The following is a 23,116-nucleotide window of genomic DNA, read 5'->3' as shown; positions in this document are numbered from 1 at the left end:
CTCCACATGCTACAGTTGATATCAGTGGTCTTTCTGATTATAGCCCTTCTACAGGGGATATGTTAGTTACTCAGTCATGTCCAACTGTTTGTGTCCACATGAACTGTAGCCTGCCAGGCTCCTCTGTCCATGGGATCCTCCGGACAAGAACACTGGAGTGGTTAGTTGTTCCCTTCTTCAGGGAATCATCCCGAACCAGGCATCAAACCTGGGTCTCCTGTGTTGCAGGCAGATTCTTTACAGTCTGAACTACCAGGGATGCTCAGGAAGGGAAGCCCAGGAGGGATATAATATTACCTCATTGTGGTTTTAATTTGCAGATCATTTCATGAGCTTACTAACTATTCATTTATCTTCTTTGGTGACATGGCTATTAAAAACTTTTGCCCATCTTTAAATTGTGTTGTTTGTCTTAAGTTGTAGGCGTTCTTTAGATATTCAAGATACAAGTCTATCAGATAGATGATTGTCAGATTTTTCCCCTCAGTTCATCTTTTTAGCTTTCTTGATGATGACTTTTAGAGCACAGAAGTCTTATTAAATTTGATCATCTGATTTATCAGTATTTTCTTTTGGAGTAAAATGCGTAGAGGTGGTCATTGGAGCCAGAGATACGGATTTGATGACTTGGGAGAAGGGAACACAGAATGAGACTCAGAGAGATCTCACGATCTCAGAGACAAATATCTATGGCTGTTCAAGTTGATGATTTTATTGCAATTTGCAAGTCTGTTCTCAGAAGTGTGAGGCTGACAGTTCCAGTCACTTCCAATTTTAAAGTAGTATTTCAAACTACCCTCATACTACATAGTGAAGTCACTCAGTTGTGTCCGACTCTTTGCAACCCCATGGACTGTAGCCCACCAGGCTCCTCGGCCGATGGGATTTTCCAGGCATAAATACTGGAGTGGGTTGCCATTTCCTTCTCCAGGGGATCTTCCCAACCCAGGGATCAAACCCGGGTCTCCTGCATTGTAGACAGATGCTTTACCGTCTGAGCTACCAGGGAAGCCCAGAGACTGGGAGAGGGTAAAACGGAGCTTTGAGGAACCAGAAGATTCACTGTCATGTGAGGAAGTAAATGTGTCGAAGTCAAATAACATGGGCCCAGAAAATGTCCTTTAGGCTTAGCCGCCATGGAGATGGCTGTTGACCTTACTGTACTGAAGCTAGATTGTGATGAGATGAAATGTGCATGGGAGGTAAAAAAATGTCAATTTGAGTGTAGAAGAGCTCTAGGGTATAGAGGAAGAGCCCTGTTTTGCTCTAGAAAAGCAAGATAGATGGGATGATCCCAGGAGACAAACGATGAGTCAGATGAAGTTTTATCCCTTTCTTTTTTCCTTTCTTTTTAAACTTTTCATTGAGAGAGTGAATATCCTTATTCAGTACCTAAATTGTGACCCAGGTATAATGCCACATTTGGTAAAAATATGTGGTATAGGTATTGTTCTCTCTGAGGTCACATGAGTCTCCTGTTTTCTGTTTATTTCTCTCCATTTATTTCTTAAAAATATATTCAAAATGAAAAAAGTAATAAATGCACACAGCTTTTTAAAAAAATGTAATGGAGGCCCAGACTCTCTTCTCCAGACATCTTAGGTCAGAAATACTTTAAACTTCAGAAATTTTCAGATTCTCGAAAGGTAATCTATACATAGTATGTAATAGTGAGTGCTTGTATTGGGGTAATACCCATAAAACTCATTAATATTTCCTTATTGAAGTATAATATTTATACTGAGTTGCATAAGTATTAATAGAAACTATAAGTAGCCTCCTATTAGTTCAGGTTAGGTTTTGGCCCCTAAAGAGTTTAAGATTAGGTCTTAATGTTAAATGGGACCTAATACTTAATGTTAAATAAGACTTACACATTTCTTTACTAAATATAAGTAAGTAAAAGCTAGCTTTGTTTTGGTATTTTTCTGAATTTTAGAAGTGTGTGTAGGAGATGGTAGTACCCAACCTCCTACAATGAAAAACGGTAGTCCTTTGCTCCACTCCTCCGCAGCCCTTGTCCTGCTCCACAGAGGCAGCTATGTATATGGCATCATTGCATCTTCTGATTGTTGCCTCCATGTTTTCAGATGATGCACTCATGCTGTTTCTTGACTTGTAAATATTAGACCTTATCCCTTGACTTCCTTTTATACCCCATTTCTCTTCTCCCCATCCTCCGGTTATGTTTGTCATGATGTTGTTTATATCACTATAATACTTACACTGTAATCAATACTGAACTATTTATTGTTCACTTTAGAACCAAATGATTATGCTGTCTTTTTACTATAATTTTGTTGTTGTTACTTTATATTTTCACTGGTATGATCGTTATTAGACGATCTTAGTTCTTCTAAGATGTCCATGGTATTATCTGTCACTCCGTCTTCCCTGTTGAGACTTCCTTTGTTCTGGAGACCTGCTTCTGGAAGCGTTCCTTGTGTCCGCTCCACTCTGTACCAGGAGTCTCTAGGCCAGCAGTGCAGTTGCAATCCTGGAACTTGCATTTCGTGCCCCTCCTAAGTTATAATGGCTGTTTTGTGCATTCTTTGTTTTTCTCTTCCTTGATTTAGTCCTTTATTTTGCTAGAGTACATCTTCCAGGAGTTTACCGTAAAAGGGTGCATGGGAAATTTATTGCCCGGCTGTACATCTATAGGGATGTTGATTGACTTGTTTAAAAGGAATTTTAAAACTTTAGAAAGTTATCTTTATTTCCCTGAGGTTTTTTTTTTCCTTTTTGTGCGTATATATTATTTTGGTTCCTTCATTCAGAACTCTTCTCCTAAGTGAGAAAGGCCAAGAACAGGGAGCAGAGATTAGATAGACTGCATTGAACTCAAGAAAGTGAAGAGCACTGAAATGTAACTTAAAAAGTGGTTATAGAGGGAGAGTGAATAGGAGCATTGAAAGCATTTTCTTTCTACTTCTGTTTTTAAAGATGAGAGACCCAAAAAGCACTTTGAAATTCTGTATCAGTGTAGATTTTTATTATTTTTCTACAGCATCTAGTGATATAAACTACGTGTTCTATGCATTTTTGGGGAAAACTGATTCTGTTACTTTGTTGACATGAAGGAGTCTTTAGAAAGGATGGGATGACAATATGGGGTAAGGGGGGTGGATGTTAGAGTGAGGCCCCTGAATAGCCAGGTGGGGAGGATGGCAAAGAGCCCAGGTACACTAACAGAGCTGGGGCTGCTTCTTCCCTGAACTGCATAATATAATTTATTTAATTCATGAAAGGGTTGAGGGCAATGGGCAGGTTTTTATGGTTGGTGGCGGGAAATTGAGGGACTTTTACAATAAATTGTCATTTAAACAGCAAAAGTGCCTGATCTCATGGTCAGATACACAAGGGCTTGCTTCACACAAGGAAATCTGTTATTAAGAGAGAACAGTCTCTTTTCCTCTGGTGGAAAGAAGTCTTTCACTATTTTGGAACAAGAGGTTTCTTTTATAACCGTCATTAAAAGAAAAAAACATTTACTAATAGCCTATGTTTATTATTCTTTTCTGTGTTCTGTGAAAGATAATGGTTCCTGCTGCAGATTTTTTTTTGGCCATAGCAACAGGGACAAACATATACTGGAAAAAAAGCAGTGTAAGCAACAGATAGTCTTAGTGCTGGGCAGATGCTCAGATTTATTGACGGTGGACAAGTACTAACCTCCCCTTGTCTGCCATGTTAATAATGCTGTGTCCCTAGCACTGCATGTTCTGAGCCGCCATTTCTAAGGATGTATAAAGACCATCCCATTGCAGTTGCATTTTGTGGGAAATATGTGAACTGAAAGTGGTATGACATTGAAATATTAATAAAGTCTTGTGTTGCTTAAGTGTTAAGTCAGTCAGTCATGTCCAACTCTTTGTGACCACATGGACTGCAGCCCACAAGGCTCCTCTGTTCATGGAATTCTCCAGGCAAGAATACTGGTGTGGGTAACCATTACCTACTCCAGGGTATCTTCCTGACCCAGGGATCAAACCTGGGTCTCCCACATTGTGGGCAGATTCTTTACCATCTGAGCCACCAGGGAAGTCCAATAAAGGCTTACTATGCATAAAATATGTAAGAAAGCAGTCTTCAAAATCAGTAACTGCAGTGAAAGTTAGATGTAATAAAACCCTGAAAAGAAAGGCAAGCTAGTCCCATAATACACTGTGCTTTTTTTTTTTAAGGAAAAGCACTCTGCAAAAATATTAGAGGAATTGCTGAAAAAAATCTGAAGGGAGCATAAAACAAACACTACAGTAGTTGAAAACATTGGTGTCCTGAGAATGCACTTTCTACTTTATTTAGGCTTGATTTCTGTGAGGTCTTCAGAAATGTATGCATCACAGAAAATGAGTCCTCTTACGGTTGTATACATTCATCAATAACGTAAAATTCTGACTATTACCGACCTATGTGGAATGACTTGTGCTTTTAACACTTTAAAAATAGGTATCTAAACTATAAAAGTATTACATTGTTACTGAAAGTTTAGAAAATAGAGAAATGAAAAGCCATTAGTATTGCCACATCATTAAACTGCTGTTGGCATTTTTATGAATTTCTCTCCTAGTATCTAACTATGTATTAATATTAAATAATAGTGACAGGAATATGCTTATTTTGCTTTTTAATTTAAAACTTATTTAAAACTCTAAGAGTTTTGCTGTGTGAATATAATGGTAATTTTTGGTTGAGATAGGTTTTTTTTTATAGTTAGGCATTTTCCTTTGCTTTTTCCTAAAAGGTTTTAAAATCCTGTATTGGTGTTGAGTTTTATCATTTGATTATGTTAATAGCATCTAATGACATAAATGCTTGATTCTGCAGGTTTTCCTTGGAAACCAGGTTCTATTCCTGTGTACTCAGATGTGACAACATGCTGGTGACTCCCAGTGTCCACTGTGTACATATCTTGGGTTTCCCACCGGCAGGTCAAGCTCAGTGTGCCCGTGGCCAAACCCTCGTGCGTCTCCCAGTCCTCTCTGCATTCCAGTCTTGTGAAGGCACAGCCAGAAACCAGGGGACAGTTTAGACCCCTCACTAAGTCATGTTGGTCCTCCTTTTCTAATGGTCTCTCTCCTCCCCCCAAGTTCTGTTCTAGGTCTGGTCTTGGTCATTCAGTGCTGTGTGTTACAACTGGTTTCCTCACTTCTAATGCTTTTGTGTGTGTGTGTGTCTGCTAGCTGCTGTTCATAGGCTTCTCATTTCGTATATGAACCATTCTTCTGATAAAAACAGGCTTAACTTAAAGTTGTTTATTTAGAGTGCCAGTCAGGATACTGCGATTCAGCAGCTCACAATGGGGAGGAGGAGGGCACTGCTGGAGACTGGTACCCTGTGTGCCGGGATTCATGGAGGCATGCAGACCCGGGGTGATCGTCTCCTAGGGGATTTGCCACTGATATCTTGTGTCTTCTCCTGGCTGCCTTCTTTGTCATCTGTATTTGTCCCCAGTATTGTTGAAATGGGCAGAATCCTTCGCTTATCTTGACCATCTGGGAAGCACACAGAACAGCCTGATTATTAAGCTACTCTCGTTGTCTTCTGGATTGGGCCTTCCTGCCTCTCCCCTTAAAGGGATAGCATTGTCAGCCATGCTTCCCCCTGGAGTCATGCTGCTAGAGGTCCTAAGTAAATGTCAGAAAGGATTTGAGGTCCCAGTGGTGTATATCTTGTGTCAGACTGAGGTGTAGAAGGACAGAAAATAGTACTGGAAAGACAAAGCAAATAAACTGACTTATGTAAAGCAGTAAGAGGCATCATTTCAGATGCTTGAAAAAGCAGACTGGAAAATATGCTGATGCTAAAAACCCTGATATTTGTGTATGTGGACATAATCTTATTTGGCTTCACAATAACTCTGTGAACTGAGTAGAGATTATTACCTTTCTGTTTTACAGATGAAGAAACAGCCTTTGAAATTCATCAGTTTGCCCAACATCGTGTACTTAGTATTAATATTTAATAGAATCATGACTTGAACTTAGGTTTCTGATTGCCAATTTTATGTACTCCCTTTTACCTTTCTTAAAACCAGAAGAGTGGTAACAGTGGCCATCTCCATGTCATCAGATAAATTACATTAGGGATAGCACAAAGGAAAAATAAAAAGTAATCTGTCTTAATCCATGTGATTTTCATATTTTTACACATTATTATTGAAATATGGGCTTCTGTGGTGACTCAGATGGTAAAGAAGCTGCCTGCAATGCAGGACACCTGAGTTTGATCCCTGGATTGGGAAGATCCCCTGGAGAAGGGAGTGGTAACCCACTCCAGTATTCTTGCCTAGAGAATTCCATGGACAGAGGAGCCTGACAAGCTACAGTCCATGGGGTTGCAGAGTCGGGCACAACTGAGCGACTAACACTTTCACTTTCACTTTATTGAGATATAATTCACATCCATTACAATCTACTCATTAAATGGTAAAATTCTGTGCCTTTTAGTATACTTAAGAGTTATGCAGCCATCACCTTAATAAATATTTTTGAGAGTTATGTTTTAATAGATTTTAGAACATATTCTTTGCCCTAAAAAGAAACCCTTTTAGCCATCACTGCTGCCTTCCCCTAAGTCCTTACCTCAGCCCTTGGCAATCACTAATTAATTTTCTGTCTCTGTATATTTACCTACTCCAGACATTTCACACAAATGTAATCTTATGATATGTGGTCCTTGTTTCATTTAGTATACTGTTTTCAAGGGCCATCCATGTTGTAGTGTGTACCCATATTTCTTTTCAGCAAAATTTCTGCTGAAAATCAGCTGATAGCCTTATGTGGATTCTCTTGTGCATAGTTTTTTTTCCTTGCTGCTTTTAAGATTCTCTCTTTAACTTTTGACATTTTAATTATAACGTGTCTTGATGTGGATCTTTTTGGGTTCATCTTGTTTGAGACTCTCTTTGCCTGTGGGACCTGGATGTCTGTTTCTTCCCTAGGTTAAGGAAGTTTTTAGCCATTATGTCAAATACGTTTTCTGTCCCTTTCTTTCTCTCTTTCCCCTCTGGAACCTCTATAATGCAGATGTTAGTGCATTTTATGTTGTCCCTTGGGTCCGTTAAACTATCCTCATTTTTTAACAATTCTTTTCTCTTTTTTGCCTTTCTATTTGGAGATTTCCACTACCCTGTCTTCCAGGTCACTGGTCTATTCTGTATCACTTAGCCTGCTGTTGATTCCCACTAGTGTTTTACAGTTCACTTGTGTTCTTCAGCTCTGTGTATTCTGTTTGGAAATGTCTTATATTTTCTGTCTCACTGTGGAATTTTTCACTGTGTTTCTCCCTTGTTCTCCCAAGTTCAGTGAGCATTTTATGACCATTGCTTTGAACTCTTTATCGGGTAAATTGCTTATTTCCATTTCATTAGTTGTTTTTTTCTCTAGGGTTTTACCTTTTTCCTTCATTTTGGGGCATGTTCCTGTTTCCTCATCTTGCTTGATTCTCTTGTAAGTTTCTTCTGTGTATCATGTAAAGCAGCTGTCTCTCCCTGTCTCCAATGGGTGGCTCTGTGTGGGAGATGAACCTTATTGCTTAACCTTTGCCCTAATTTTTGTTTGTTTCTTGAACTCTCTTTGCACTTGTTGGGGTTTGTGGTGTCCAGAAACACAGTCCTCCTGTCAGCCTGAGCCTGGCACTCAAGGGACATCCCCTGTGTAGGCTGTGCATGCCTGCTGGCTCCCATGGGATTGTGTGAGTGGAATGGGGGTGTGTGGCTGCTCACCAACGGCATGTACTGGTGCTGTGACTTGAACAGGGCTGTTCACACGCCACTGTTGGCAGGTTAGAATGAGCGTGCAAAATGGTGCCTGCCAGCGCCGGTTAGGTAGAGGGAGCTGTAAAAATGGCACCTGCCAGCACTCCGTCCCTGGAGAGTCCCGGTAGACTTCTGCACCTTTGCCAGGTGCTGTAAGATCAGTAAGTGACTTTCCTTCACATATGGTCCAAGCTCTTTAGAAACTGTTGCTCTTTGCTCTAGGTCTTGGGGTGAGTGGTTCTGTTGGAGAGGAGTGAAGTCTTTATTCCCTGCAGTCCTGAGTTTCTCCATAAGATAATCCCTGTTGGTTTTCAGATCCAGACATTTGGGTGAGTCTCTTCTCTCTGATGTAGGACCCAAGGATTGTGGTGTCTGGTGTGGGTATAAACCCCTTACTTCTTGGGGAGAAGGTCCATTTATTTGTTTGTTTGTTTGTTGATTGATTTGTTGATTAATTTATTAAGATTTCTCTTGATTGTGCGTCACCACACGAAGAGTGGAGTTTTCGGTGAGAGCATGCCTTTCCTACCCGTTTGAGTGTGACCCTTTATCCTTTGTTGTGGAGCTGGTGTTCAGATAGTTCTCAGGTTCTGTTCAGAGGAATTTATCCTCCTGTGTAGCTGTCTATTTGTTATGTCTGTAGAAGGAGGTGAATTTAGGATCTTCCTATGCTGCCATCTTGAACCCAATTCCACAATGGTTTGCTTACCATCCGTTTGAGGTAAGTTTTGAAATCAGGAGATATGAATTATCCAACTTTGTTCTTTCAAGATTGTTTTGGATATTCTGGGTCCATATAACTTTTAGGATCAGCTTGTCCAACTTCTGCAAAGAAGTCAGCAGAGTTTTCAATGGGGATTACTTTATTTGTAGCTAAGTTTTGGGAGGACTGCCATCTTAACAATAGTAAGGCTTCTGATCCATAAACATGCTGTATTCATTCCCATATTCTCTTCAGCAATCAGTTTTTTCAGTTCAGTTCTTCTAAATAATGGATTCTCATATTAGGTGTCTTGTATTTTGTAAGGTAACTTTAGTGAAATTAAAGTCCTCATGCCTGGATTGTCAGGCATAGTGCAAAGGTTTAACTATTGCTCTTAATTAAGCATGACTTGAATTGATATAAAATGATTCTTAGAAATTATGTGAAGAAAATAGTATGAGTAATACCTGCTTTATGCTTTTCATATGAACCTTCACATGCAAAGTGGCATGGTTTATTTTGTAGGTTGGTTTTTTAAATTATCATTTTTTATCCTAAGTATGTCTGGCATAGGACAGGGATGCTTCAGGCAAGCTTTCAGGTATAGTATCTGGAGTAGGGATGTATAACAGAAGAGTAACTTATGTGGCTGTAACGAGGGAGGTCCTGTAAAACTTTGCAATAAAATTTAAAATTTAAAACACTCTCAGTGTGTGTTTCTGTGGCATAAATAGTCTTCCCAAGCTTGACATGGTCAGGTACCAATGATGTAATAATGATGATTATACCAGACGCACCAAAGGCTATTCTTGGTATGCCATGTGGTGGGACTGCAGGCATGGTTGGTTTGAGTAATTGTTCTGAGGCCACATGGAGTTTGTCATCTCTCACAGAGGAGTTTGATTCGTTAGAGTAAGACATCGCAGCAGTAGGTCAGTGCCTCTTGTCTTATGTAATGTGAATACATGTATTCAGACCGCTTGTTTGAGCACAGTGCTCTATCTTGGGTCAGCCTCATACAAAGCCTTGAAATAGAGTGTGTGATGTATAATGTCTAGACTTTAACATTTTATATATTATTGAATATAATAATATCTAGACACAGGTGAAGAATCTGCCAGCAATGCTGGAGACCTGGCTTCAATCCCTGGGTTGGGAAGATCCCCTGGAAAAGGGAATAGACTACCCACTCCAGTATTTTTGCCTGGAGAATCCCATGGACAGAGGAGCCTGGCAGGTTAAAATCCATGGGGTTTCAAAGAGTCAGACGCTACTGAGCAACTTTCACTTTCACTTTTTTCAGTATTACTGACTCTCTTTTCCTGTTCTGTTGGCTATCAGTGATTACTTGTCAGTTATTAAACTAGGCTCTTTAAAAGCAGGATTTTCTTTTGGCTTGTTTTCTCACGTGTCTTGAGTCTCTCTGGCTTCTTGTTCCTTCCTATTGCTGGTTGATCAGAGTCCTGTGGAAGAAATCAATTCTGTGAGTCCTGCTGCTCTTCAGTTTGGTTAGTAACACTGCGGAGGTGGGAGCAGCCGCTCAAACACCTGCCTTCGGTCCTGAGCACAGTTAGGGGAGAGGGGTAACAAATGGCTGCTTGGTAAGTGTGAGCTTAGTGTTATCAGGCCCTACGTTGTTCACCCGCCCTGTCTACCTCCCCAGCTCCAGTACATGTTTAATAAACGAAAATCCCCAAGTTAGAGATTCATTCTTTTGGATTAAGGCTTCCATCCTTTGTTAAAACTCAAGCAGCATCAAACATTATCTTGTTAAACATTATGGATTTTTTGGATAATTTATATTTAATTGGTTTTGTACACAGAGTTTGATAGATCTCTGTGTAGGCAGAGATAAAGAACATATAATTCAGTTGCTAGGCACTTTGGAGGAATGTAGGAGAAAACTAGGAAAAAGAGTAAGGGCTGCCTGGAATCATGAATATAGCTTATTCAGACATGTTACTTTACCTACAGGCAGCCTTCAATGGTTCCAGGAATGTCTGGGATGACCCTCATCTTCCCTATAATATTCTTAGAGCAGGATTAGCAAACCCCAGGCGCATGCGCCAAATCTAATCTGCCACCTGTTTTTGTAAGTGAAGTTTTATTGCAATGTGACCATTCTCATTTGTTTACATACTCACTATGGGTACTTTCATGTTACATTGGCAAAATTGAGTAGCTGTAACAAATAGGCCCACAATGTATAAAATACTTGCTTCTGGCTCTCTGTAGGAGACCTTTGCTAGTAACAGGTCTAGAGAGTCTAGACTTTCAGAAGGTTAAGCATGGATCATAGATATCTTAAACTTATTTTAGACTTCTTAACTTATATTCTCACCATTATATGGACTCAAGTTCTGTGGTTTTAAGGAAAGATCACTACTGATATCAGCTGGTTCAAGAAAAAATGTGTAACTTCAAAAATATTATTAAAGGATGGCACTGCTATGTTTAAAAACTAAGTTGCCATTGGAAGATTAATATCTGATTGTACACGTACCTGGGGGTTTCCCAGGTGGCTCAGTGGTAAAGAATCTACCTGCCAGTGCAGGAGACACAGGAGACACAGGTTTTCTCCCTCGGTTGGGAAGATCCCTGGTGAAGGCAGTGGTAACCCACTCAAGTATTCTTGCCTGGGAAATTCCATGGACAGAAGAGTGTGGCAGGCTACAGTCCATGGGGTTGCAAAGAGTTGACAGGACTATGCAACTGAGCATGCACACATGCATACATGTACCTGATCCACCAGACTTTTTCAGGTGCTCCCATCTTATATGAGAAAAGTGTTACAGTTCTTACCCCACATAGGCATTTATATTCTGTCATTTTTGAAGATGAAGTATTTATGTTAGACATTGTAACTTATTTAAATAAATATGAATATAAATATAAAATGCTAATCTCACTGTTGGAAATTTTAAGTGTTTCAGACCAGTTGTGTCTTACCTTCCCTTCTCTCTCTCAGCTTGAAGTCCATGGCCCAAAATGACTCTACCACTGGAGACTTTCTTCCGTAAAGAGGAAGATCAGACAGGAGGCTGGGATGAACATGCCACTGCATCAGATCTCTGCCATTCCATCCCAGGATGCCACTTCTGCTAGAGTCTACAGAAGTAAAACCAAAGAAAAGGAGAGAGAAGAACAGGTATGGGGGGAAATACCATTTTTAGCTTCATTATTTTTGTTCTTTATATTAAAACAGTCTAGAATAAGCTCTGGTGATCCAGTTTTTTTCTGATAATAATTTATAAAAGCATATGGTGTCAACAGTTTTACTCAGAAGAAGTTGTCTTTTTGTAGGTTTCTAAGTTTTCAGATTTTGCAGTCATCTCTAGTGGTAGAGTACATGGTTTCTGGATGTCATATGTTCAGTATTTTTTTTTCAACTTGCTGCAGATGCAAAAACATCTCCAAATATGTTTCCCATATTCCATCAATTGTCATTTAAGTTAATAGTTGTCATTTAAGGTTCAATTAAGTTAATAGCCTCTTCTTATAATTATTCTTGGCCCAAATGGATATTTAAATACCACTCGGTAGAACATTTCCTTGGTCTAGAGTACTTGCCAATACCAAGCTGAGGCTGTTAATTCTTCATTCATTGTAGTGTTGAATGAATAGCAGATAGGAATTTCTTAGTATGCATTTATATGTGGAAGCTGTACATATTTGTGTTGAATAGAGAAAGAAAAGTGTCCAACATTGTAGCAAAGGGATGTCTTTTGTATAAAACCCTATTGCAGATTTGTTGTAGGTGGGTATTCAGTAAATACTTACTGAATGATATGATCTATTTGATGGAATTTTTAAGGTTTAAATAAGTAACATTTCCCTCATGTGCTTATTTATCATCCATATGTCTTTTTTTGTTGGACTGTCTATTCAAATCTTTTGTCCATTTAAAAAAAACCACCAGTTTTCTTACTGTTAATTTTGAGCATTTCTAATGTAATCTATATACATGTCCTTTGTCAGATATGTGCTTAACAAGTGTTTACTCCAAATGTTCAGATTGCCTTTTCATGCTTCTGCTGGTGTCTTTCAAAGATGAGAGGTTTTTAATTTTGGTCAAGTCAAATTTGATTGATTTTTTTCCTTGTTTGCATTGTACTTTTGGCATTCTATTTAAGAAATTTTGGCCTAACCCAGGGTTGCAAATAATATCTTCTGTGTTTTCTTCTAAAAGTCTTATAGTTTTGGCTTTATGGCTTTATACTTTTGGCTTTATAGTTTTGGATCTATTTTGAATTAATTATTTTAGACTGTATGAAATATATATCCAATGTTATTTTTTTAATATGAATATCCAGTTGTGGCCAGTAACATCTGTTGAATGGATTGTCTTTTCTCTACCATATTACCTTAAATCTGTTGCTTATATAGGGGTGTGCTTATTTTTGGAGTCTCCTGTTCCATTGAGGTATTTGCCTATCTTTACATCAGTACCTTACTGTCATGAACATTCTGACTTTATAAGTCTTAAAAATCAGATAGTGTTCTTCGGCAAACTTGTTTTGCCTATTTTAGGTTTCTTGCATGTTTATATGAATTTTAGAATCGGCTTGTCAGTTTTTACACAAAAAAGTCTACCGGGATTTTTGTTGAATTTGTAGTGAATCTGTAGTTCAGTTTGAGGGAGAACTGACATTTTGGCAATATTGAATCTCAACCCATGAACCAAGTGTATCTTCTCGTGAAAGTGAAAGTGAAAGTCACTCAGTCGTGTTCGACTCTGCGACCCCATGGACTCTACAGTCCATTCCAGGCCAGAACACTGGAGTGGGTAGCCTTTCCCTGCTCTAGGGGATCTTCCCAACCCAGGGATTGAACCCAGGTCTCCCACACTGTAGGCTGATTCTTTACCAGCTGAGCCACAAAGGAAACCCAGATTATTTAATTGCTCTCAGCATTGTTTTTAGATTTCAGTGTATGGTCTTTACACACCTTCTGTCAGATTTATCCCTAAGTACTTTGTAATTTTGATGCTATTGTAAATGATACTGCTTTAAAAATTTTAACTTCTTCTTGTTCATTGCAAGCACAGAGAAATAAAATTGATTTTTTTGTGTCTTGATCTTATATCTTGCAATTTTGCCAAACTCACTTATTAGTTCTAGTAAATTTTTTGTAGAGTCCACTGAATTTTCTGCATAAGTAGTCATGTCATCTGTAAATGAAGATAGTTTTATATTACCCTTTCTCTTTGGATACCTCTCTCCATCTTTCTTCTCCTAGTGAAAATCTCCAGTAATATACTAAATAGAAGTGGTGAGAATAGTCATCCTTGTGTTTCTTGTGACCTTAGAGGGAAGCATTCATTCTTTCAGCACTAGATATGATGATAGTTACGTTTTTTGTAGATAATCTTCAACATGTGGTTCCCTTCTATTTCTAGTTTCCTGAGAGTTTTTATACTGGTAATTTGTATCTTCTCTCTCTTTTTTTTCCTTGATCTGGCCAGAGGTTTATCAATTTTATTGATCCTCTTAAAGAATTCTTTTGATGTCATAGATTTTTCTCTGTTGTCATTCTGTTTTCTGTTTCTTTCATTTCTGGTGTGGTATTTATGATTTCCTTTCCTCTGTTTCCTTTAGTTTGTTATTCCTTTTCTAGCTTTTTAAGGTGGAAGTCAGGATTATTTGAGATCTTTCTTATTTTCTATCATAGGATTTAGTGATTATAAATTTCCCAAGTTCTGTTCTCATGGCATTCCACAAATTCTGCTATGTTGAGTTTAATTTTTATTCAGTTCAAAATACTTTCTAATCTCCCTTTTCATTTTTTCTTAGATCCATGGGTTATTTTTAAGTGTGCTATTTAATTTCCAAATTTTCTGGACTTTCCAGAGATCTCGCTCTTAATTCATCTCTAATTTAAATCCATTTTGGTCTGAAAACATGTTTTGAATAACTTAAATCCTTTTAAATTTATCAAGACTTGTTTCAAGGTACAGAATGTGGTCTCTTTTGGTAAATATTATGTGTATACTTTAAAAGAATGTATTTCACTGTCGTTGGATATTTTATTTTGGATAATTCTAATTATTGTGTTTTTCAGTTCACTGTGTGTTAGTCACTCAGTCATGTCCAACTCTGCAACCCCTGGACTGTAGCCCATAAGGCCCCTCTGTCCATGAAATTCTCTAGACAAGAATACTAGAGTGGGTTGCCATTCCCTTTCCAGGGGATCTTCCTGACCCAGGGATCGAAGCCGGGTCTCCTGAATTGCAGGCAATTTCTTTACCCTCTGAACCACCAGGGTAATCTTTTCTCTTTCAATGCCTGATCTGCCGTTAACTCTACTTAGTGTATTTTTTTTTTTTATCTCAAACGTGGTATAGGGTTTTAGACCATGCCTAGTTTTTTTCCTAGAAATACGTTTAAATAAAGAGATGAATATACATCTTTAAAATGTACCTGTCCCAAATTACTGCCTTTGATTGGGTGTCATCTAGCATGAGATCATTTGTATGGCTTCTTGAATCATCTGTCTGCTTTACCTGCGAGAGTCCCATGAGTTTTAACTTCATACCTAGAAACCAGAATTTCTTTTGTCATCTGTTTATCTTTTCTTGGTCCCTGGAGTGGTTTTTTTCAAACTTGCTTCCAAGCATGTTTTTTCTGTCTGGCAATCAAATGGTGGGGGCTATTCTAGTTTGCTCAAGTACACACAGGAAGTCATAACATGGTTGCAGTTTGAGAAGTATATAATATAATATACTTATTTTCTTTGAGAATGAAGAAATAAGGTTAGATATTTTTCTAGTAATGACATTATCAAACATGAAATACAAGTTGATCTGTTTGAACCATTTTCTTGTAATCTACATGCATAGATTTTGAAGCTTAAATGTAGATAAAATTATATACGACTATGAGGTCTGGCCATTTTAAGTATTCTTAGTCAAAAGCCAGCAGTATTGGTTCTAGCTGTTTTGTGTATTAGCAACTTACCTTTCCCAGCCAACTCTCACATGAGTCTTAAACTGGTAACGGTTTGCTCTTTACTTATTTGGGGTATAGAATTGGAAGGATGTGCAGAATAACTGTAGCTGACCTCTGTGTTGTTGGTCTGTTGAGAATTTGCTCGATAAGAGTCTATGTCATGTGGGTCAAACCAGGAGTATAGTTTGGGCATATGGGAGTGAAGCACTAGCAGTTGGCTTCAGAGTGTTACGTATAAATTGAGTGAAAAAGGCACATGAATATATATGTCTGGTACCAATGCAGGGCTCAGTGATTATGGTTTATTGGTTGTCACTTTTCTCTTACAGATGTCCTATTTATTAAATGATTGAGAGGCAGATCATTTTTCAGATTTTCTGTCAGTAAGCCATTGAAATAAGAAAACCACCCAAATTGGTTTTTATTTATTTATTTTTTTCCATTTATTCTTATTAGTTGGAGGCTGATTACTTTACAGTATTGTAGTGGTTTTTGCCATACATTGACAGGAATCAGCCATGGATTTACATGTGTTCCCCATCCTGAACCCCCCTCCCACCTCCCTCCCTATCCCATCCCTCTGGGTCATCCCAGTGTACCAGCCCTGAGCACTTGTCTCATGCATCCAACCTGGACTGGCGATCTGTTTCACACTTGATAATATATATGTTTCAATGCTATTCTCTCACATCCCACCCTCGCCTTCTCCCATAGAGTCCAAAAGTCTGTTCTGTACATCTGTGTCTCTTTTTCTGTCTTGTATATAGGGTTATCGTTATCATCTTTATAAATTCCATATATATGCATTAGTATACTGTATTGGTGTTTATCTTTCTGGCTTACTTCATTCTGTATAATGGGCTCCAGTTTCATCCATCTCATTAGAACTGATTCAAATGTATTCTTTTTAATGGCTGAGTAATATTCCATCATGTATATGTACCATAGCTTTCTTATCCATTCTTCTGCTGATCCAAATTTGTTTTTAAATGCAGAGGTTTCAAAAATTAATATAGCTGTATCATTCTATAATAGTTGTTAATGACTTTTATATTTGATGTCATCAAGATAACTCCTGTATTTTACACAAATGGAGAAACAGGTCTAAAGAGAAATGTCTTGCCCCAATGTCTTGTCACTTGAATTTGTGATTTTTTTCTAGGTTATTTTATTTGCTCTTTAAAAATAGTTTCACGTGAATACAAATGCCCTCCACACATTTATTCTTTCACTCAATGATATGTCAAGCAGGTATTCACAGAATATAATGTACTGGAAGGGATCCTGCCCTCCCGGAGCCTGTCATCCAGCAGGGAGACATGTAACACTGCATGTTACAGAATGCAGTGAATGTTCTGATGGCAGCCTCCTCAGTGTGTTGTAACAGGAACTTTTTGATCTGTGATGCTGTAACTGTGCTTTTGTTTATCTCATTTCTGCTTGGTATTTAGGTGTTCTTTTTCAGTTTTTGAATTTGAGGACCCAAACATTTCTTCACTTTAGAAATTTTTCCACCCATTATTTCCTCAAATATTGCCTCCCCTGCGTTCTCTTCATTCTTTTCCTGGGAATAAAGCTCACTGTGTCTTCTGCCGTGTTTCATGGCTGTCTGTGCACTGGACTCTGGGTGATTTCTGCACTGACTTCTTCTGTTCACTGATACGCTCCTTGGCCACGTCTAGACCTTCCATTGAGATTTTAACATCTACATGTTTTTATTTCACATATTTTTTCCCATAATTTCTGGTATTTGCATTATGTTTTCTTATTTCTCATTTATCTCTGTGAGCATATAATTTAAGTTTCTTTCCTTTAGTTTTCCCAGTGTACTATGAATTTTTGTGCTTATGTATAAACACCTGAAACTCTAGATGATAAGAAAATTCTTCATGGTTTGCAGTAAATATGCTTGATACATTACCTTCTAATAAGTAGAGGTGTGTAGTTGTCCACTAATTAATTACTCACTTCACATGTGGCCATTTTTACAGCATCTGAATAGGTGAAGGCACCACTAAAGATTTGTTTTATTTAATTTAATATAGTATACTTATATATACTTGGGCTTTCCGGGTGGTGCTAGTAGTAAAGAACCCTCCTGCCAGTGCAGGAGATGGGAGAGGTGCGGGTTCTGTCCCTGGGTCAAGAAGGTCCCCTGGAGGAGGGAATGGCAACCCACTCCAATATCTTTGCCTGGAGAATCCCATGGACAGAGGAGCCTAGGGGGCTATAGCCCATGGGGTTACAAAGAGTTGGACATGAGTGAAGCAACTTAGCACATGTATATACTTATATCATGTTTATTCTGTACAAGGCACTGTTCTTCTAAGAGCTTTACAAATATTAATTCATTTGATCCTCATATGAGCCCTATGAGGTAGGTATTGTTGTTGTCTTTTTATAGGTGTGGCACAGAAAAATTGAATGAGCTGCCCAAGGTTCCCTGGTTGGTGATTGGCCTGTTGTGGAATTGGTATTCAGATCCAGCCTCCACACCCTTGCTGTTCACTCACTTGCTCTTTGCATGCCACTCAGCCAGCCACTATCTCTTCAAGCCACATGTCCCTCTTAATGCACCTCACCCAGCTCCACTCCCTTTGTGTCTACATTCCTGTAGCACTTAATAAGTCTTTACTGAGCCAATTTTAGGTATTCTGTTTACTTTGTATGTCTAAATCATGTCTTCATTAATTTATTCATTCTTTGAAAAGTATTTAAGCACCTGTTACACAGTGGCTTTCAGTATAAATGTGGGATAAACACAGAGACACTCTCTGTGCTGCTTAAATCTCTCTCAAGCCGTGTACTTCTGTCAGCCCCCGTCACAGCTATGGTCCAGGACCTCACTATTCTACTGCTGCAGCAGCCAACACACTGGTCTCCATGCTTCAGCCAGTCTCTTCCTGCCCTGGGCACTGCCGATGGGGAAAAGAGTATGCAGTTCAGTGGTAGTGTGGTAGGTGCCATAGTCCAGGGATGCACCCCTGATCCAGTCTCGTGGTGACAAGGAAGGTTTTTCTGGAAGAAGAAATGTCAAAGATGAGTCCTTAAAAAGTAAGAGTTAGGTGACGATAAAGGAGAACAGTGCTTAAGGCAGAGAGAGAGGTAGAAGGCCAGAACTCCTAGGGAATAGAAGAACACATGGCATGTTTGAGATACTAAGAAAAAACTCACTGTGCTGGAACTTGAAGTGTGCAGGCCAGGCAGTGAGATAAGTCAGGAGTGGCCACATCGGTGCTGAGGGTACTGAGATGTCAATGCAGGTATAGAGTCCAGAGTTGAAGTTCTGTTTTAGTTAGGTGACTATGTAGTTTGGTGAGGGAAGCTGGGGAGGAGACCACTAGTTTTAATTTGCTAAGTCATGTCCAACTCTTTGCAACCCCATGGACTGCAGCATGCCAGGCTTCTCTGTCCTTTACTATCTCTCGGAGTTTGCCCAGACTCATGTTCATTAAGTCAGTGATGCCATCCAACCATCTTATCCTCTGTTGTCCCCTTCTCCTCTTGCCCTCAATCATTCCCAGCATCAGGGTATTTCCAGCAAGTCTGAACTTTGCATCAGGTGGCCGAAGTATTGGAGTTTCAGCTTCAGCATCAGTCCTTCCAATGAATATTCAGGACTGATTTCCTTTAGAATGGACTGGTTGGATCTCCTTGCAGTCCAAGGGACTCTCAAAAATCTTCAGCACCACAGTTCAAGAGCATCAGTTCTTCGGTGCTCAGCCTTCTTTATAGTCCAACTCTCACATCCATACATGACTACCTGAAAAACCATAGCCTTGACTAGATGGACCTTTGTTGTCAAAGTAATATCTCTGCTTTTTAATATGCTGTCTAGGTTTGTCATAGCTTTTCTTCCAAAGAACAAACAAATGTCTTAATTTCTTGGCTGCAGTCACCATCCACAGTGATTTTGAGATCGGAGAAAATAAAATCTGTCACTGTTTCCATTGTTTCCCCATCTATTTGCCGTGAACTAATGGGACCAGGTGCCATGATCTTAGTTTTTTGAATGTTGAGTTTCAAGCCAGCTTTTTCACTCTCCTCTTTCACCTTCATCAAGAGGCTCTTTAGTGCCTCTTCATTTTCTGCAGTTAGAGTGGTATCATCTGCATATCTGAGGTTGTTGATATTTCTCCCAGTAATCTTGATTCCAGTTTGTGATTCATCCTGCCCGGCATTTCACATCATGTATTCTGAATATAAGTTAAAGGTGACAGTATACAGCCTTAATGTACTCCTTTCTCAATTTTGAACCAGTCAGTTGTTCCATGTCTGATTCTAACCGTTGCTTCTTGACCCACATACAGGATTCTCAGGAGACAGGTAAGGTGGTCTGGTTTTCCCATCTGTTATAGAAATTTCCACAGTTTGTTGTGATCTACACAGTCAAAGGCTTTAGGATAGTCAGTGAAGTGGAAGTGGATTATTTTTCTGGAATTCTCTTGCTTTTTCCATGATCCAGTGGATGTTGGCAATCTGATCTCTGGTTCCTCTGCCTTTTCTAAATCTAGCTTGTACATTTGGAAGTTCTCTGTTCATGTACTACTGAAGCGTAGCTTGAAGGATTTTGAGCATTATCTTGTTAGCATGTGAAATAAGTGCAGTTATACAGTAGTTTGAACATTCTTTGGCATTGCTTTCTTTGGGATAGGAATGAAAACTGACCTTTTCCAGTCCTGTGGCCACTGCTGAGTTTTCCAAATTTGCTGGCATATTGTGTTCAGCACTTTGACAGCATCATCTTTTAGGAATTGAAACAGATCAGGTAGAATTGCATCACCTCCACTAACTTTGTAGTAATGCTTCTGAAGGCCCACCCCACTTGACTACACACTCCAGGATGTCTGACTCTAGGTGAAGGACCACACCATTGTGGTTATCCAGGTCATTAAGACCTTTTTCTTACAGTTCTTTTGTATATTCTTGACACCTCTTCTTAATCTTGTTGTTGGAAGAGGGTGTTTGCTGTGACCAGTGTGTTCTCTTGGCAGAACTCTATTAATCTTTGCCCTGCTTCATTCTGTACTCCAAGGCCAAGTTTGCCTGTTACCCCAGGTGTTTCTTGACTTCCTACTTTTGCATTCTAGTCCACTATGATGAAAAGGACATCTTTTTTGGGTGTTAGTTCTAGAACGTCTTGTAGATCTTCATAGAACTGTTCAACTTCAGCTTCTTCAGCATTACTGGTCGGGGCATAGACTTGGATTACTGTGATATTGAATGGTTTGCCTTGGAAATGAACAGAGACCATTCTGTCGTTTTTGAGATTGCATCCAAGTACTGCATTTCTGGATCTTTTGTTGACTGTGATGGCTACTCCATTTCTTCTAAGGGGTTCTTGCCCACAGTAGTAGATATAATGGTCATCTGAGTTAAATTCACCCATTCCAGTCCATCTTAGTTCGCTGATTCCTAGAATGTTGATGTTCACTCTTGTCATCTCCTGTTTGACCACTTCCAGTTTGCCTTGATTCATGGACCTGACATTCCAGGTTCCTATGCAATATTGCTCTTTACAGCATCAAACCTTGGTTCTATCACCAGTCTCATCCACAACTGGTTGTTGTTTTTTCTTTGGCTCCATCCCTTCATTCTTTCTGGAGTTATTTCTCCACTGATCTCCAGTAGCATATTGGGCACCTACTGACCTGGGGAGTTCATCTTTCAGTGTCCTATCATTTTGCCTTTTCATACTCTTCATCGGGTTCTCAAGGCAAGAATACTGAAGTGGTTTGCCATTCCCTTGGAAGTAAAGTTATGACCAACCTAGACAGTATATTAAAAAGCAGAGACATTACTTTGCCAACAAAGGTCCGTCTAGTCAAGGCTATGGTTTTTGCAGTGGTCATGTATGGATGTGATAGTTGGACTATGAAGAAAACTGAGCGCCGAAGAATTGATGCTTCTGAACTGTGTTGTTGGAGAAGACTCTTGAGAGTCCCTTGGACTGCAATGAGATCCAACCAGTCCGTCCTAAAGGAGATCAGTCCTGGGTGTTCATTGGAAGGACTGATGCTGAAGCTGAAACTCTAATACTTTGGCCACATGATGTGAAGAGCTGACTCATTTGTAAAGACCCTGATGCTGGGAAAGATTGAAGGCAGGAGAAGGGGATGACAAAGGATAAGATGGTTGGATGGCATCACCGACTAAATGGACATGGGTTTGGATGGACTCTGGGAGTTGGTGATGAACAGGGAGGCCTGGCATGCTATGGTTCATGGGGTCGCAAAGAGTCGGACACGACTGAGCCACTAAACTGAACTGAGCTGAACTTCTTAATCATTTCTGCTTCTGTTAAGTCCTTGCCTTTTCTGTCCTTCATTGTGCCCATGTTTGCATGAAATGTTTCCTTAGTATCTCTAACTTTCTTAAAGAGATCTCTAGTCTTTTCTTTTTTATTGTTTTCCTCTATTTCTTTGCATTGTTTTCTTTTTTTTTTTTTTTAATTTTTTATTAGTTGGAGGCTAATTACTTCACAACATTTCAGTGGGTTTTGTCATACATTGATATGAATCAGCCATAGATTTACACGTATTCCCCATCCCGATTCCCCCCTCCCACCTCCCTCTCCACCCGATTCCTCTGGGTCTTCCCAGTGCACCAGGCCCGAGCACTTGTCTCATGCATCCCACCTGGGCTGGGGATCTGTTTCACCATAGATAGTATACATGCTGTTCTTTTAAAATATCCCACCCTCACATTCTCCCACATAGTTCAATAGTCTGTTCTGTATTTCTGTGTCTCTTTTTCTGTTTTGCATATAGGGTTATCGTTACCATCTTTCTAAATTCCATATATATGCATTAGTATGCTGTAATGTTCTTTTTCTTTCTGGCTTACTTCCCTCTGTATAAGGGGCTCCAGTTTCATCCATCTCATTAGGACTGGTTCAAATGAATTCTTTTTAATGGCTGAGTAATATTCCATGGTGTATATGTACCACAGCTTCCTTATCCATTCATCTGCTGATGGGCATCTAGGTTGCTTCCATGTCCTGGCTATTATAAACAGTGCTGCGATGAACATTGGGGTGCACGTGTCTCTTTCAGATCTGGTTTCCTCAGTGTGTATGCCCAGAAGTGGGATTGCTGGGTCATATGGCAGTTCTATTTCCAGTTTTTTAAGAAATCTCCACACTGTTTGCCATAGCGGCTGTACTAGTTTGCATTCCCACCAACAGTGTAAGAGGGTTCCCTTTTCTCCACACCCTCTCCAGCATTTATTGCTTGTAGACTTTTGGATAGCAGCCATCCTGACTGGCGTGTAATGGTACCTCATTGTGGTTTTGATTTGCATTTCTCTAATAATGAGTGATGTTGAGCATCTTGTCATGTGTTTGTTAGCCATCTGTATGTCTTCTTTGGAGAAATGTCTGTTTAGTTTTTTGGCCCATTTTTGAATTGGGTCATTTATTTTTCTGGAATTGAGCTTCAGGAGTTGCTTGTATATTTTTGAGATTAATCCTTTGTCTGTTGCTTCATTTGCTATTATTTTCTCCCAATCTGAGGGCTGTCTTTTCACCTTACTTATAGTTTCCTTTGTAGTGCAAAAGCTTTTAAGTTTCATTAGGTCCCATTTGTTTAGTTTTGCTTTTGTTTCCAATATTCTGGGAGGTGGGTCATAGAGGATCTTGCTGTGATTTATGTCAGAGAGTGTTTTGCCTATGTTCTCCTCTAGGAGTTTTATAGTTTCTGGTCTTAC

General features: G+C 39.3%; 1 protein-coding gene across 5 annotated transcripts in view; it reads left to right on the top strand.

Moving 5' to 3' along the window:
• Positions 1-23,116, top strand: part of MARCHF8 (membrane associated ring-CH-type finger 8) — a 114,261-nt gene that overhangs the window by 40,016 nt on the left and 51,129 nt on the right. For all 5 annotated transcript variants that reach the window (XM_043476306.1, XM_043476305.1, XM_043476311.1 and 2 more), the window contains one exon: positions 11,431-11,610. In XM_043476306.1, coding sequence (XP_043332241.1) covers positions 11,509-11,610 — 102 coding nt within the window. In that variant the 5' untranslated portion in view covers positions 11,431-11,508. The remainder of the gene's footprint in view (positions 1-11,430; positions 11,611-23,116) is intronic.

Source organism: Cervus canadensis, chromosome 8, assembly GCF_019320065.1.
Source record: "Cervus canadensis isolate Bull #8, Minnesota chromosome 8, ASM1932006v1, whole genome shotgun sequence".
Classification (NCBI taxonomy): domain Eukaryota; kingdom Metazoa; phylum Chordata; class Mammalia; order Artiodactyla; family Cervidae; genus Cervus; species Cervus canadensis.
This window is presented reverse-complemented; position numbering and strand designations above follow the sequence as displayed.